The 18585-nt window shown below is 40.2% G+C and overlaps 1 protein-coding gene across 3 annotated transcripts in view; it reads right to left on the reverse strand.

The window, feature by feature from the left end:
- LOC133498894 (neurogenic locus notch homolog protein 1-like) overlaps window positions 1–18585 on the reverse strand; it is an 84457-nt gene that overhangs the window by 44138 nt on the left and 21734 nt on the right. For 2 of the 3 annotated variants that reach the window (XM_061816148.1, XM_061816147.1), the window contains exons 4-5: window positions 6062–6324; window positions 4371–4709 (exon numbers count right to left, since the gene is read on the reverse strand). In XM_061816148.1, coding sequence (XP_061672132.1) covers window positions 4371–4709; window positions 6062–6324 — 602 coding nt within the window. Of the gene's footprint in view, window positions 1–1834; window positions 1902–4370; window positions 4710–6061; window positions 6325–18585 lie in introns of those variants that run through there. The other variant, XM_061816149.1, reaches the window with a different exon arrangement.

Consider the following 18585-nt stretch of genomic DNA (forward strand, 5'->3'; position numbering starts at 1 on the left):
ACATATGGCTCTTGTTTAGCCTTTGCCACCTATATCTTTGCCCTACGTCGCATCTCGATGTACTCCTTTCGCCTCTCCTCAGTCCTCTCAGTGTCCCACTTCTTCTTTGCTCATCTCTTTCCTTGTATGACTCCGGGAGCTTCTGCTATCCATCGAGAACCTGTCTCACCTCTTTCCGAAAGGCCGTACAACATTCTTCCTTTCTCAGCTTCCACCACATGGTTCTCTGCTCTACCTTTGTCTTCTTCATTTTCCTACCCACCACCAGAGTCATCCTACACACCACCATTCTATGCTGTTGAGCTACACTCTCCCCTACCACTACTTTACAGTCAGTAATTTCCTTCAGATTACATCGTCTGCACAAAATATAATCCACCTGCGTGCTTCTACCTCCGCTCTTATAGGTCACTATATGTTCCTCCTTTTTCTGGAAATAAGTGTTCACTACAGCCATCTCCATCCTTTTTGCAATGTCCACCACCATCTGTCCCTCAAAGTTCCTTTCCTGGATGCCGTACTTACCCATCACTTCTTCATCGCCGTTGTTTCCTTTACCAATATGTGCATTACAATCTGCACCAATCACAACTCTCTCGCTGTCTGGGATGCTCAGAACTACTTCATCTAGTTCCTTCCAGAATTTTTCTTTCAACTATAGGTCACATCCTACCTGTGGGGCATAGCCGCTAACCAGATTATGCATAACACCATCATCTCATCACTCGATCTGATACTAATCAAAAACATGCTCCTATAATTTGGGGCTCACATTTTGAACATTTACACTGTGTGTAAAATTGAAAACAATACCTAGATAAATCTTTTCAAACAAATGGTTCTTTAAGAGTAAATTCAACTGTTTTAAATTTAAAGTTAAATACAACTGAAATGTATGTAGCAAATACACTACCAGCATGCTTTGCCTCCACAATGTAAACAGTGTGTTCCAGTGTACGTCACTGGATTAGTCACACAACAACATTATACAGATTTTGGAACTCGTTGTGCACTTAAGGGGCGCTTCCATTTTGGAGAAAATTTAAGACTTTAAGTGCGCCTTATGGTCGCAAAAATATTGTAAGTCCATATCATTCATGGGTATTTTAATACTGCATCAATTATTCGCAAATTTTCATTATTCAGGGGGGTTATGTTCCTTACACCCACAGGAAACACTGTACTTTTCAATGAATTTATTCTTTCAAAAAAACTCTATTTCCCAAATCACTAGGGCTGTAACAATTCATTCATCATATTGCCGTATCAATGTATTTTCCTATGATACAACTGGTGATGTCTGCTCAACAAATACACCTTCTGGACAAAAGTATATTGATGTAAATCATGTCATGTCATTATCCAAACCACTTATCCTCTCAATGGCTGTGAGAAAGCTGGAGCCTATCCCAGCTAGCTTCGGGCGAAAGGCGGATTGCACCCTGAACTGGTCGCCAGTCAGTCATAGGGCAGGTATCGACACCATCACTGAGCGGGAATTGATTCCCACGCTGCCCGCACCAAAGGCAGGCGTGTGTGCCACTACACCATCAGTGACTTGATTTAAGTCGTTTTAAAGGTAATCAAATGATTCAACAATCAACACTATGAAATGACCCAATGAATTTTATGCAATGTCAAGTGAATCAAAGGAGAGCCAATTATTACCTTGGCATCAAGCCCCCCCAAAAAAGGGAAACATGACAGCAACCCAAACCTAAATATCTCATTTGTTTTACCTGCTCAAATAAAGTTGTTTTAACAACAAACATTTCCATTATCAACAAGGATGAGATTTGTGGCACTGATTTCTGAGATCTAAAAAAAAACAAACCTAATTGCAGCAAAACTCTATCTGGGGAGGCGGCAAGATGGCGAGGGGGCATTGAACGCCACGGCCTCACTGTGCTGTGGTATGTGCATAGGATGTTGTCCCTTTGACCATTTCCCTTACGATAAGCCCAGATGCCTTCCTGTTCACACACAGCAAAACACACACATCCAAGCCGACAGTGGCAAATGACATCACTGCCAAGGCGCTATTTCAACAATAAGACTTTTAAACACACTCACAGTAGTCAGAGAAGTAAATGCATCCCATTTGCTAATAGTATTTTCAAATACGTCTATTGACTTTTATTTTGTATTTGTCATGTAGTATTAATTAATGGCTAAAATATTCATTTTTTTCCCTTTCTAATTGTGTGTCAGGGGGTTGTGAAAGATATTTGTATTTTTTTAATATTATTGTATTTATATATATTTTGTCCTTTTCTAATATTTTGTATTACTGACTACTGTTTGTCTATTTTATAACATTTGAGTTTTTTTCAGCAACTACAGTATCTTTAAATTTTTTCTGATTGTCAGGTACAATTAAGATGACATTTAGTTAAAACCTTTTAAAATAAGGAGACACTCATTACCAGTTTGCTTGCATGCAAGGAGAACAGAAGAAAACTACACCCCACAATTCTCCACCACGCTCTGGAGCAGTTCTCCCCTTAATTTTATTTGCATTCACAATTATACTATGCCCAAAAAGGGGAAGGGAGAATCATTGTTTTAATCGAATATTGTGTCATGGGTCAGACAAGTAATGGAAATAGCATTCATAAGCATTTTAGAATTAGTAAGTATGGCAGAAGTCATCTCGAAGTTGTCCTCCAGGTGCCCTCCATTGAGCTGTCTCTGTCTGGTCTTCTCCAGCCAGCTACTTCCTATTTCTGGTGAAACCTGTTTCCTGCTAAAAATGCTAAATAAGCTCCATATTTTTATTTGTTCAGCAAAGCAATTTTTTTTATTGCTTTCACAATTTTTCCAACACTGATACTTTGTATTCTCAAAGCTTTTTTACTTTCAATTTTTTCTAATATCTGTGTAGTTTTGGTTTAATACTATATATCACATTTGTGTATCCTTCATGGAATATATTGTTTTACTTGGTAATAGTTTTCATCCATCCATCCATTTTCTGAGCTGCTCAGCCTCATAAGGGTCACGGGATTGGTGGAGACAATCCCAGCTAACTTTGGGCGAAAGCCGTACTACAGCTTGAACTGGTCGCCAGTCAGTCACAAAAGCCTCCTGGCTGCCTGAAGATAGCTGGGATTGTCTCCAGCACTCACGCGACCCTTGTGAGGATAAGCGGCTTAGAAAATGGATGGATTTGTACAGGTTTGGCAAATAATTATATATTTTCTAATACTTTTTTGTTTTCCAAATATTTTTTTAAGTTTTCAAATATTTTGTATTATCCTTTCAAATTTTCAGATTCTCTGTTTTTTCTAATATTAGTGTATTTCTCAATAAATCTCTTTAAATTGTCTTCTAATAGTTTGTACTGTATTATTTTGTAATGCTTCTATTTCCTGTTATATTCTAATATTTGTGTATATTTAAGGAAATATTTTATTTAGTTTCTAAAAATATTTTGTGCTTTTGTGTATTTTTTCAATTTGAATTTTGCATTTTTTTCCTTAAAATATTGTATGATTCTCTCGTAGGCTTTGACAAAATATGAGCCTCCAAATTTCCACAAAATGGCTGCTTAACGCACAAATGGTTGGCCTCCTGTTCAATTTGAGGCATGGGTGGTTGAGACTTTATATGATATGATCTTGTTATGATAGACATGTCAATCAGTAAAACTGGTGTCCAGGGGAACATTTCAGGGGGCGCTTTTGACAGTCCAATTTTTTTCCCCACCAGGATACTTACATTTGCTAAAAGTGGGTGATTCTCCGGCATGGTAAGGAACCCAGTTATTATTGCCTGGTATTTTCCTTCACCATTTAACATACATATTTGTACATTTTTTTTTTTTACATGGTGAATGTGATTTTTGCTCCTGAACCTCAGTGTAAAATATTAGCACATCTAGGCTGTAGACATTATCGTTGCTTTCACACACACGATTGTAAACTGTCATCTGTGAGACGTGAGTCATCTTAGTTTTTAAATATGGATCATGCAGCATATAGCTCTAAATGTTATGTTTTCTACAGAAACGTTTTCTTTCTTAGCTCTATGGTTTGCCTTCCAAAGGTCAAATAGTGCAATAAATCTAGGCACAAGGTGTTAAACATTTGTGCTAGTAACATATATTTTTGGTAACAAAATATATATGTAAAACCACTTTATTTTGTTATAAGCACATCACAATATTCAAATCAAATTTAAATACTAACAATTTGGCTCTGTGATAGAAATATTTACCCAATTTCATGATGATCAGTGAAACTGGTATGTTTGTTTCTTTTCCCCCAAACTTTCCATCCAGGGAAAATAATAAATAATAAATTATTAAAACCAATTATCAAACTAATAAAACCAAGTTGAAGTGTGTATACAAAAAGTGATGTTCTCACCTGGCACACAAGTGCATTCATAACTGGTGTCTCCCTTCTGGACGCAAGTGCCTCCATTTTGGCACGGCGACGGGCTGCACGGCAGGTAGCGGCTCTCGCAGTGCTCACCGGAGTACTCGATCGGGCATTGGCAGCGGTAGCCGCCGACCACGTTGACACAAGAGCCACCATTCTTGCATGGAGGCGGACTGGCGTCGCACTCATTGACATCCTGCTTGCAGGTTTTTCCCAAGAAGAATGGCGTGCAAGCGCACATGTAGTGCGACTCGATGGCAGAGCACCGGCCATCGTTGGCGCATGGGTTTGAGGCACAGGGGTCGGGGTGTTGGCACTGGTTGCCTAGGAATATAGATAATAATATTTAGCCTATTTTCTCATATAATATTGGAATCCCTGTGATTGGCTGGCAACCAGTTCGGGATGTACGCTGCCTCCTGCCCTATGATAGCTGGGATTGGCTTCACCACTCCCATGACACTTGTGAGGATAAGAGGCTCAGAAATTGGATGGATGGATAGTATTGGAATCCTTCAAAAAAAATAAGCACCGGTCATGTCATCTCTTCAATGATTAAGCAGTTTACTGATACACTGTGATCAAATTTATGTTTTCTATTTTCTTCCATTTTTTTTAATCCCTGACATTTGCACATTTTCTTCCCAAATAATGTTTGTTTTAATTTTTCATTAAATAGTTATTTTCTCCCTCATGTTTTTGGATTTTGCACATTTTTTTTATTTTCCAACATCTTGTAATTTTCATTTAATAATTATATTATATACTTGTATAATTTTCACAAAGTTTTTCTACATCCATATTTTCCTCATACAGTATAACTGTATATTTCAAACATCTATGATTCTTCAATAGTCTCAAATGTTTTTTTGATTTTTATCTAAAAAGGGAAACCAACTGTTCATTTATTATGATATGAAATGTCTTATTTTTTGTTATATAACATAGTTTACCCAAATACTTAATTACTCTGATTACTTGTACTTTTACAAGTACTGACAGACTTGATTAACACCACAGCCCTAGCCATCCATACATTTTCTGAGCGGCTTATCCTCACAAGGGTCGCGTGGAGTGCTGGAGCCTAACCCAGTTGTCATTGGACAGAAGGCAGGGTACACCCTGAACTTGTTGCCGGCCAATCTCAGGGCACATAGAGATGGACAACAGTCCCACTCACAATCACACCTAAGAAGCATTTTAGAGTGTCAAATTAATGGATGTTTTTGGGAACTGGGAGGAAACCGGATGCCCGGAGAAAACCCACACAGGCATGGGGAGAACGTGCAAAATCCATAAATGCGTAGCCAAGATTTGAAACCTGGTCCTCCGAATTGTGAGGCCACTGCTCATCAGGTGTGCCACTCTTCCACCGTCACAGCCCAATTTTTTTCCCAAATTTTTGTATTTTTTGACTTTTTCAATTCAACACAATTCACTACCGTCAGGCAGAATCCTTTCATCTTCAAAACCACTTTTGTTTTGATTTGTGGCAGTTCCATCAGCACACCCTGACACATTTCTTTTAGTAAAATCTTGACAATATCGATAATCAGGATTATTTTCTTCACTATCATTGCATTGATACATTTTCCACTTCAGAAAAGTAATGCCTTTAATCAATACGAATGCCGTCCCTAACCAGAACAGCAGCACTGAAGTACATTTCCCATTACCTGACCATCCGGGAGGGCAGCGGCACTTGTACGCTTGCAGACCCTCCAGCTGACATGTACCCCCATTGCGGCACGGTGCGCCGACGCAGGCGTTCCCGACAGGGGTCTGGCACTGGCGGTCAGCGAAACCCGGCTTGCAGGCACAGCTGAAGTTCACCGTGTAGGCCTTGGTCACCACACTGCACGTGGCACCGTTCATGCAGGGTCCGGTGATGCACGGATCACGGAACTGGCACCTGCTTCCTGTGTATCCTTCTCGACACCTGAGGAAAATAATTAATTTATTTTTTTAAATCATACAATTTCAATGATGGTTATTACAGGCTTTCAAAAGGAAAGCATGAAATAATAGCTTACATGTCATACACAAGTTTTTCCACATCTGTTATACATTTTTTGTATCTTTAAAAGATTGCTTTCACCTTTCTATTATTTAGTAGTTGTGTACGCATGGAAATACAGCGATACCTTAACGAACAAGTTGAGTTTTTCCATTTCGAAGCCATTGGTTGTTAATTAGATCTATAAGCGAGCTTCATATACTGCATGTCACTACATGACCGAAGTGAAACAAAAACCAAGCAATTAAAGTAATGTAATCTCCTTGCAATGTCCTCTGGCAATACACTTTCAGGCATTTACTGACAGCCAAAGACTCAAATGCAAAATGAGCAAACTCACAAGGAGCTGGTGTAAAACCAAACTCACACCCAGAGGCTCATAATGAAATAACCAGCCAAAGTTCCAACATCACTGACTAGGCCATGCCTGGCACAAATCCAACTCATTAATACAACAGTAGGTATAGAAAGAAATAACACTTTATAAACTTTTAAAAAACTGTTTATTTCTTTGCATGCTTTTGGTTTTAGTTATTAAAACTTTTTTTTCTATACCAAAAAAAAAAAAACAACAGAAAATGGTTATTGGGGGTTGTTAGAAAAATGTCTGCACATTATAACACATTCGACGTTAATTACAACTTCATATAATCTCTTATTTTAGTGTGAGGACAAGAGAATACAGTGAAGAAAATAGGTATTTGAACCCCTTGTTAGATGCAAGTTCTCCCACTTAGAATCATGGAGGGGTCAGAAATTTTCTTCGTAGGTGCATGTCCACTGTGAGAGAGATAATCTAAAAAGTAAAATCGGAAAATCACAATGTATGATTTTTTTAACGATATGTGTGATACATCTGCAAATAAGTATTTGAACACCTGTCTATCATCTAGATTTCTGACCCTCAAAGAACTGTTAGTCCACCTTTAAAAGTCCACCTCCACTCCATGTATTATCCTGAATCAGATGCATCTGTGTGAGGTTGTTAGCTGCAGAAAGACACCTGTCCACCCCATACAATCAGTAAGACTCAATTTTGTAACATCTCCAAGACCAAAGAGCTGTCCAAAGACACCAGAGACAAAATTGTACAACTCCACACGCCAGGAAAGGGCTACAGAGAAATTGCCAAGCAGCTTGTTGGAGCAATCATTAGAAAATGGAAGAAGCTAAACATAACGGTCAATCTCAATCGGAGTGGAGCCCCCTGCAAGATATCACCTCGTGGGGTCTCAATGATCCTTAGAAAGGTGAGGAATCAGCCCATGTCAAGGCCATTCTTGAGTTTGCCAATGACTATTTGGATGATACAGAGGAGTCATGGGAGAAAGTTTTGCGGTCAGATGAGACCAAAATGAAACTTTTTGGCCCTAATTCCAATGACGAATGATGAGTTCCATCCCAAGAACATCATCCCTACTGTCAAGCCAGGGGGTGGTAGCATCATGCTTTGGGGGTGTTTTTCTGCACATGGGACAGGACAACTGCACTGTATTAAGGAGAGGATGACCCCGGCCATGCGTTGTGAGATTTTGGGGAACAACCTCTTTCCCTCAGAGCATTGAAGATGGGTCGTGGCTGGGTCTTTCAACATGACAATGACCCGAAGGACACAGCCAGGAAAACAAAGGAGTGGCTCCGTAAGAAGCATATCAAGGTTCTGGCATGGCCGAGCCAGTCTTATGACCTAAACCCAATAGAAAATCTTTGGAGGGAGCTGAAAATCTGTGTTTCTCAGCGGCAGTCCAGAAATGTGTCTGATCTAGAGAAGATCTGTGTGGAGGAGTGGGCCAAAATCCCTCCTGCAGTGTGTGCAAACCTGGTGAACAACTACAGGAAACATTTGACCTCTGTAGTTGCAAACAAAGGCTACTATACCAAATGTTAACACTGTTTTTCTCAGGTGTTCAAATACTTATTTGCAGCTGTATCACACAAATAAATTGTTAAAAAAATCATACATTGTGATTTCTGGATTTTTCTTTTTAGATTATCTCTCTCACACAGTGGATATGCACCTACGATGAAAATTTCAGAACCCTCCATGATTTCCAAGTGGGAGAACTTGCAATATAGTAGGGTGTTCAAATACTTGTTTTCTTCACTGTAGATCTTATTCCTCTCGCCGATATATTATCACTTTTCTGTGAGACGAAGATGTCTGTGGTCGGTGAGGTTGCACGAGGCAGATAACTGGCTGTTCTTATGTGTGTATTTATGACCTCGCCAAAGGAGAAATAGGCAGATACTTCTCAGCAGCCATCAGATTGTATTTAAACAGTCTCCTTGTCTGCAAGTTTTGATTGAATTGAAAGATAATTCTTTCAATGGGATTTCCTGAAGCAGTTCAAGGGAAGACACCACTACATTCTATAAGGGTCACCCTTTGTGCTCATAAATGAGATTATAAAAGTAATAGCTTTACCTAATAGGGCCCATGTCTCTTGAAAAAAAGTCCTGCTCCTGTGCTTTCATAACACAGTCACACATCTATGAGAATCAGAACTTTAAACAGGAGCTCATTGTTTCAGCCATCGCCCTCTGTGAACAATGTGTTGTTCGGCATTTAAACAGAGAGGCTTGAACACAATGTAACGTTTCTCACAGCTTGTGTCAGCGTCGTATAAACGCCGGCCAATAATTTCCAACAAAGTGGGGAAAAAACAAACTTTTGAAATGACAATGAGTGGAGGTAAGGGGTGTCCCGAAAGGACATGCAACAATGAGCAGGCTAACAACAATAGCATGTATACATACATATAGTGATCTTTTTATTACAGACCCCCCCCCCCCACACACACACAAAGCATCATCTGTGGATTAAAAGAACCAAAAGAATGAGTACCCGACAAGTGCTGAAATACTTATTGATGCATCTCTCCTATACTTCCAGATTACATGCCTATCTGATGACCACTGACTTTTCTGGGAATGCCATGGACATTACACTGCATTAGCATTTATTCCCCCCTTACAGTGAAGAAAATAAGTATTTGAACACCCTGCTACATTGCAAGTTCTCCCACTTAGAAATCATGGAGGGGTCTGAAATGTTCATCGTAGGTGCATGTCCACTAAGAGAGAGATAATCTAAAAAGAAAAATCCAGAAGTCACAATGTATGCTTTTTTAAAAACTATTTGTGTGCTAAAACTTCAAATAAGTATTTGAACACCTGAGAAAACCAATGTTAATATTTGGTACAGTAGCCTTTGTTTGCAATTCCAGAGGTCGAGTGTTTCCTGGAGTTGTTCCCCAGGTTTGTACACACTGCAGGAGGGATTTTGGCCCACTCCCCCACACAAATCTTTTCTAGATCTGACACATTTCTGGGCTGTCGCTGAGAAACACAGAGTTTCAGCTCCCTCCAAAGATTTTATATTGGTTTTAGGTCTGGAGACTGGCTAGGCCACACCAGAACCTTTATATGCTTCTTACGGAGCCACTCCTTGGTTTTCCTGGCTGTTTGCATTGTCATGTTGAAAGACCCAGCCACGACTCATCTTCAATGCTCTGACTGAGGGAAAGAGGTTGTTCCCCCAAATCTCACAATACATGGCTGTGGTCATCCTCTACTTAATACAGTGCAGTTGCCCTGTCCCATGTGCAGAAAAAGTATGATGCTACCACCCTGATGCTTCACAGTAGGGATGGTGTTCTTGGGATGGAAGTCATCATTCGTTTTCCTCCAAAGACGGTTAGTGGAATTATGACCAAAAAGTTCCATTTTGGTCTCATCTGACCACAAACGTTCTCCCACGACTCCTCTGTATCATCCAAATGGTCACTGGCAAATTCAAGATGGGCCTTGACATGTGCTGATTTAAGCAGGTGAACCTTCCGTGCCATGCATGATTTCAAACCATGACGTCTTAGTGTATTACCAACAGTCACCTTGGAAACGGTGGTCCGAGCTCTTTGCAGGTTATTGACCAAGTCCTGTCGGTGGACTACACTGTTAACTGGTCGTCTAACCTATGCCATTTTGTTAAGTTTTGGTTTGGCAATTTTGTGCCATCTTAGTGCCAAGGAGCTACAGTGAAGTGGCTTGAGAGCTTTGTTTAGAAAAATGCAGCACTTTGTATCTTGTTGCATTTTGGTGTCAAGAAACTATGTTAAAGTGAGTTGAGGTTCTTCATTTAGTTAAATGGGTTTTTTTTTGCCACCGTTCCGTGGCATCTGTAGACAAGTTCAAACACTATTTAGGAACCATCAGTTACGCTCAGATTTTTCTCTCTGCAAATGAACAGGGAACACTGAAATTAAATGAACAGAACTATCATATAAGCCAGACTATAGAGGCATTAAGGAGCATTTAACATTCTTAACTTTTACAAGTAAGTGTAAAGAGAACTTTATGATAAACATAAAACGAAGAGTTTCAATTCTTAAAAGAGGAATAATATTAAAACATTGAAGAAGCAAAGTGAGTGTTTAATAGTCGGCAAAACCAACACAGCAGCAATCTTGTCTCCCTCAAGATAGCAAAAAATGCAATGATAGCAAATTTCATAAAGGATCCCAGCGCTACCCAACTGGCCTTCCCACGACATCGCACCACTGTCACACCAAATACCTGAGGACAGACAAACTGTCTGTTAGCACTGAAAGGGATGCCAGGACTACATCCCAAAACATTCCCAGGGGCTCCAATGAGTGTGTGGAGGCTGAGCAGCAGACTCCTCTTTTAGCCACAGACGGGTGTTTTGACAGTCACCCTCTCGGGGGATTACTCAGCCTTGGGATTGTGGCAAGAAAAAGAAAACATCACATGCTAGGCTGCCCGCTCTGTAAACATTGGACTGAGTGACCAGTGGCATGTCAACCAAGGCTGCCATTTTGTGTGTCCATACACATTGTGCCATGTATTTCTGCAATAAGGTGCAGGTGCTCTGACGAGAACAAGGGCGGATATGGATATCATTTGCCTCTCATTTAAAGTTGCTCACAAAACCTTGTGCAATACTGTGTCAAAAAAATAATACGGCAAAGTTAATGACGTGAATTACAGAATGCAGTGCACAGACGATGTCCCAAGTTGACTGGAAAGTCCAGGTCCAACAACATAAAAATGTCAAATCTTTTCTTGATGAAATTCTGAAAAAATGGTGAGAAATTTATTACTGACTCAGTTGAGTCAGTAATAAATGTTGAGTTCCTCCAACCATCAATTGCCATCTAGGCTGGGAGAAGAACCACCATTTTCAAGTGACCAATGAACTACAGTGAAATCCTGTTCATTACTGGGGGAAACGTTCCAGACCTACCAGCTACAGTATAAATTAGTGAAAAGAATTTCATTTAGTTTTACCCTTACAGTGCGCTTTAATTAAACACACTTGAACTTTTTAAAACACTATATTGTGTGACATTTTCTGACTTTCTTACTGTCACGAAAATGGAAATATATCACATTGAGGAAAGAAAAGGAACGACAGTTCTTCAAAAAAGAGCCAAAGTGTGCTAGCTTTGGGCTTTTTATTTGTCACATGCCCAGTTGAAGTGACTCACTGAAATTAGCATAGATGTTACTGCTGTACGGTAAGTACACATTGAGCAGCAACACATACAAACAGAGCATACAACAAGACTCATAAGCATACCGTATTTTCCGCACTATAAGGCGCACCTAAAAGCCTTTAATTTTCTCAAAAGCCGATGGTGCGCCTTATAATCCGGTGCACCTAAAATATGGATCAATATTGAGCCTTTAGTGTAGCTCCATCTAATGGATGCATAATGTAAGCCCAGACTCTACTGTAGCGTCTAATCTATGCGCCTTATAATGCGGTGCGCCTTATATATGAAAAAAAAGTTTTAAAATAGGCCATAATAATATATATAATAATACAATGCAGTGTGCCTAATCGTGTGGAAAATACGGTACTATCTTTCTGCGCTGTGAGGACGACTATTACTACAGCTTAGTAGGGGACCCTCTGGCTTTTCTTGATACTAATTCAGCTATAATATTTCTCGCAGAACTCAGTGCTGCCTGGCATTTCATGGCACAACATTGTCCTACACTGACGGTGTACAACTCTAAATTTAGACTTGCCTTTAAACTGTAAAAACACAAACGATATTTAAAAATCTTCAACATATTGGGGGGATTTGAAAAAAAAAAACAATACAGCGGGGGTTCAGTCTGTGTATGTTATTATGTTGTGTTCTATGTATTTTCTTGCTCATCATTAAAACCTGTTGAGCCACAAATTCTTGCACATCGCCAGCTTGTCTCAGTGGATGAGAAAGCGTTTATGTTTCTTTGTGTGTGGAGTGGTGGGGTGAAAAAGAGGGCTGTGGGGGTTCCTCTTTAGGCCCCAGTGGTTGGGAGGCGCTGCATGAGCCGAACTGGAAAAAGGCAGCAAGGAGCAGGTGCGCATGTTAATGAAGAAGACGGCAGCTGCTCTCCTGGCAAATTCAAAGCGCCCCCCCCCCCACACACACACCCCCAGCACAACCACCTCCCATAATCTCACCAGTCTTCCTGCCTGCGACATCCCACCACTTGTCCCCAAGTACAAACACAAGACATGTAACATTTAATGGATTAATCACAAACTAATCGGTTATAACACTAATTGACGAGTATTTTATTTTTTTCATAATTTGGATACCTTCTTTATCTTAAATATGTCAGAATCCTCAGAATTTTACCGTCTACACAGTAAATATTCTCCTTCACGAAAGCATTGAATTGAAATAAGACATTTGCAAACATTTGCTCTTACTTTGGAAAAACATTTTTGCCTATTTTTTGAAATTTATGTTTCTGCTATTTCTACACTGTCAATTTAAAATAATGTTCTGTTTTTTAAGTAAGAAATGAAAATTTCCCCAAAAACTTTTTTGTAATTGATTTCATCCATCCATTGATTTTCTTAGCCGCTTATCCTCACAAGGGTTGCGGGAAAGCTGCAGCCTAACCCAACTGTCAACGGGCAGGAGGCGAGGTACACCCTGAATTGGTTACCAGCCAATCGCAGGGCACATGGAGACAGACAATTTTGAGTGTCCAATTAATGTTGGATGTTTTTTTGGGATGTGAGAGGAAACTAGAACCCCCGGAGAAAACCCACGCAGCCACGGGGAGAACATGCAAACTCCACACAGGTGGGGCCGAGATAAATCACAAGATTAATTATTAAAATAATTTTGTTGCAGTCGTAATGGACACAACAGCTTAAATCAAAAAGGAGGTGAATAGTCATTCAGAAGTTAATTCAAACTCCACTTGTGCAGAGGATGAGTTTGTCCTGATGAACTTTCTTCAAAACTCCTTTTACTAAACAGTAGTATTTTGATTCATGAGTACATTTTTCCCCAAGAGGAAGGTGGTAACTCAGTTTACCTGTTCATCAAATCAATTTTTCCCCATTGAAAATTATATCAAATGCTATGAATCTGTTCAGCCCCCCCACCCCCAAATTTTTTGTCACGTGTGAAAACATAATCAAACATACAAAAGAAAATGAAAAAAATGTTGACTGTGTTAATAAATTGTAAACACTATCGATACTATAGTATTTAGGGAATCTGCGTGTATGTGGCAAGCTTGGAACTGAAAATTTGTTCACAACATAAAGCAAAAATAAATAAAGTGCCAGCTCACGTCTTGAAAAACTTGTAGATTGGAGAACTAACAAATCAGGGTAACACTGTATTCTGGACCTCTAATTTCTCATTAGTTTCACTTCCTCAGGTGGATTCTTGCTTTTCTGTATACCCCCCTTCCCACCAAATACACGTTTCTGTATTCTTACGCTGCTGTGCAAACTTGTTCTTTGAGTGCCATTTGTTCCTCCAAAATGTCAGTAAATATTTGTAGTTAGCACGGTAGTAAATGCTGCCACGTGACCTCTTATTCGAATGCCACCTAGCAAATGAGTTTATTCCACACCGTTTGTAACTGATATGTGCACATAAGGGGACAAACCAAAGGAATGTGAAAGAGGGAAGGTGGACTCTCTGTAACATACACTAACAACCCAGACTAAATATAGCTGATATACAAAGCTCGGGAAAATATATAACTTCAACATACTTTTCTTGACCCCATTTCTTTATTTGAGAGGCCTTTGGTGGCATTTTTGTCAGGCGCTTCAGATAGAGCAAAATATGCAAACATTGAAATTCTGAATACTAAAGCGCAAATATACACCTGATCATTGATGTCCACTGAACATATGAAACCTCACCACAGGCACGCTGCCAGCTTGCCCCTGAAAAACACACAGAAAGTGCCAAACTGCCCAACGTCTCACGCTGAGGCATCAAACACAAACCAAAAGTATTGCCGCACGTGGACACTATCCAAACACAGTCTGGTCGTAAGTCAGTTGCAGTGCACACTCTGTGAAGAATGTTAACAGTTTGCTCTTTAACTTGGCAAGGGCCTGTGAAATATACGCTCGGCACAATGTCACTTCTTAAAAGGCAGTGCATCGCTAAGAGTTTAAACTTAAAAAATAAATAAATAAAACAAAGTTCTCATCAGTAAACTACACAAGCGCATGAGTACAGACACCACAGACTGTGAAACAATGTTAGCAGAGACAGGAAAACATTGAAAAATCTGCAAAATCATCATCTACCAATTCCTGGACTTGGAAAAACGTTTGTTGGAAAACTGTCCCACTATTGGTATTTTCATCAACATTGACTTGTTTTATTAAAAATAGGACAAAAAAGAATTGTTTTTTTTTATAGGAGTGGCTGCTGGCTTGGACCAGATTGACACTATTTGAAATCATTTCCATGGGGAAAATTGACTTGATTTAGAGTACAAATATCGTAACTTGAGTTCCAAGCTTGGTAAGGGATGAATTAAAGTTGGAAATATCTTGTGATATATTGTCTTGTATTAGGATAATTTGTATTCACTAGTTTTCCTTTATGTTTGCATCTTTACTTTTGTTTTGCAGTTTTTGTTCATATTCTGTATCTAAAAACCTTAATAGAAATACAAAGTTACCCCATAAATAATTGTTAAAAATACCTACAAAGTAAATGGACTGGGGCAAGACAAAAGACGGCTGACGGCTCTTTTATGGATTCAAAACAGTGAGAGGCAGCTGCTTCAACAAGAGGAATCTCTGCAGCAGCTTAAACTGTACTGCATGAAAGGTAAATAATGAAGACGGAGAGAAGGAGCATAAATCAGAAGTTGAGTAAATATCAGGTGTTGGGTGTGCTATCGTATAACCACGGTGGGATTATCCCATTGGTAAAGCCGATTCTGTTATTATCTTTCCTGGACATTGTTCCTTGCTCTTCAATGGTTGCCGCCGTAGTCCATGGCAACAGGTCGGCAGCACTTACACAGACCCATGTGGTGGCTCGAGCCAGGCAGCAGATGTTGTGCTGACATTTGACCCCACTAGAAAAGGGGTTTTCCCCATCAGTGTTGGCCCAATCTGCCATCTGTCATCTCGGACACAGAATATACAGAATATTAACTACACGTGCACTGTACGATCATAGAGGACATCTGTAGACATCCTCTTTTTAAAGGAGCTTAAATGAATGGCATTGATTTGATTATTGAGCCATGTGGATCCCTGTGAGATATTATTGGTGTCAGGTTCTGGATTGACATAATTTTGAATATTTTAAAATAATCCCCTTTTGGTACACTTCATTAAAGGATAATAATTTTAGGCTGCTAAGAAAAATCTAATATTCTGTCAATGGCATTTAAAGGGAACGTTTTGAGGTAATTGACCAACCGATTTTTAAAAGCTTATATGATAATATAAGATTGTCTAATAGCTATGTCGTTCAAATGTTTTCCCACCTATCTAATGTGAAATTACGACACTAGGCACAATGATGGCTTGGGATGTTAGTCTCAAGATATAAGCCATCGAGCAGTAAAATCTTTGCTTGGACTTATGTGCAAAAATACGATACAAGCACTGTATAGGAAGTGAACTAAACTCAAATCAAGCATTTAATGGTAAACAAAAAAAAAATCTTTAAAAAGAGCCTTCAAGGTGTTTATTGACACTCCCACTTGATGTTTATGAGGATTACACAATATGCATTTAAAAAAATTATATAGTTTTGCCTTAGCATAGTCCGTTTATCTTCATGCTAACAAGCAATGCAAAGTGCCACAGACAGGGTAACGAATAGTTGATTTTGGCTACCACAATTTTTTTTTTTCACATTTAAAATGGGGGCACTGTATATATGAAAAGTGCTTAATTTGCAGCAGTGCCAGCAACCTAATCAGCCACGCATCAGTGGGCAAACACATGGTTAACGCGTCATTGACGTACTGCACGGCCAACATCTAGATAAAAGCCTAAAATGCCATTGATGTCCAATGTGGTAATGTATGAACCTTTTTCTTTGAAGTTGGCCCTCAGCATGTTGAGGGAGAGGCCACAGTAAGACACGATCATTGTAGCGGCTACTTCGACTTTTCAGGTGGCCTGACCGCAGTGAAAAAACGTACACGTCCTTGACCCTCGATCTCTCGGGCGCCACTGCATCAAAAACTTACGTCATATTAGATATCACCACATGGGCTCAGGAAGGCTTTATAAAATCAGTGTCAGTAAATATAGTTCAGCGCTACATCCGTAAGCGCAACTTAAACTTCGTCTTTGCAAAGCAGAAGCCATTTCTCAACAAGACCCAAAAATGACGCCCGCTTCTCTGGTCCCAAGCTCATCTAAGATACAGTAATGAAAAGACGAAAGTCTTCTGTGTTCTGATGAGTCCACATTTCAAATTGTTTTGGTAAATCGTTCACATCATCATCAAGTATATTACAGAGTGCCATTTTCCTGATTTAAAAAAAAAAAAAAAGTCTTTTTAGGGGAGATGGAATGGATTAATGGGACTTTTTTTAATTAAAATCGGGAAAGATCATTCGAGATCCTATACGAGATACCCCTTTACACCACTTGTGACACCAGTCCTAAAACTTCTATGACACACCCTAGTATAGAAAATAATACTTGAAACTCAATAGCATAATAGCAGAAGACATTCTTCAGAGGTTTGCTTCATCCTCTGGCTCAGGGATTAGCTGCCTTGCCCACAACTCCAGAAACCTGGATTATAATGCTATAATGATTATAATTATTTCTGTATTTCTGGTGCTGCTCGCTGTAGTCAAAGCAGGTCAGTGGTGTTTGTCCTCCTGTCTCCGCCACCCAATCTCATTTCCTGGCTACTTGGTCCTGCGCCTGTCTGATCTGTTAAAAGCGTTGCCCGAGGGTGAGTCGCCTCTGCTCTTGCTGTTCCTTCACACTCCCCGTAGGCGGCCATCATGGGAAACGACAGTAATCACTCCATAAGTGGAGTTGTTTGTTGTGGAAGTGGAACACCCAAACACCACAGCCCCCCCCCCCCTTTGGGTAAAACAAATGAAAAGGAAAGCTTGAAAGCTTCTACACCTCCCATTTCATCCATCCTTCTTTGATGCCCTCTCTAATTGGATGGGAGAGCTGCCCTGACCACCCCACATCTCTAGATCTTCATCATAGAGACCCTATTTATTTGGGAGTGTAACAGAGGCATGCAGGGGAAGCACATCTTACAGGTCACAGCAACAGTAATCACTACAACAGAAAGATCATACGGAGCAGCCCGGCCGGGTTAGGCTGCTCCACTGGCCAAAAAAACAGATGACCTTTAGTGATTGCTTGGAGGGTTTGACGAGCATTGGCTGGGCCGGGTTGGCGGTTCTGGCGCGCTGAGCCCATTGTGACACTAAAATCCTACCGGTGAAGCAACACAATGAACTACTCGCCCGGCAGTATCTACTATACTCCCAACTACCCCCGCACCCGTGCCATCAGGTGTCAAACGAACCACCACAACAGCGCCTTCGCTATAACGTCCGCACATACCGTCAAGACATCGATGAAGACATCCCCACCGACACGGTGTTTGACGAACATGCTCAATGACTATTTGGCTCGTATCGACAATACTATCGTTAACCTCTGCCCGAAATGCAGATAGGGCCCTCACGATACACAGCACATCTTCAACTGCACAGCGGCTCCCACTACACTGACCGTAATGGACCTGTGGAAACGCCCGAAGGAAGTGGCTGCATTCCTGGAACTAGAAGTTGACTGATCAATGCGATTGCCTGGCAACAACAACAATAACTACAACAGGAGCTCGAAACTATTTAAAGGCATTCGAGTAGTCCGGA

The sequence above is a fragment of the Syngnathoides biaculeatus genome, chromosome 4 (genome assembly GCF_019802595.1).
Source record: "Syngnathoides biaculeatus isolate LvHL_M chromosome 4, ASM1980259v1, whole genome shotgun sequence".
Classification (NCBI taxonomy): Eukaryota; Metazoa; Chordata; class Actinopteri; order Syngnathiformes; family Syngnathidae; genus Syngnathoides; species Syngnathoides biaculeatus.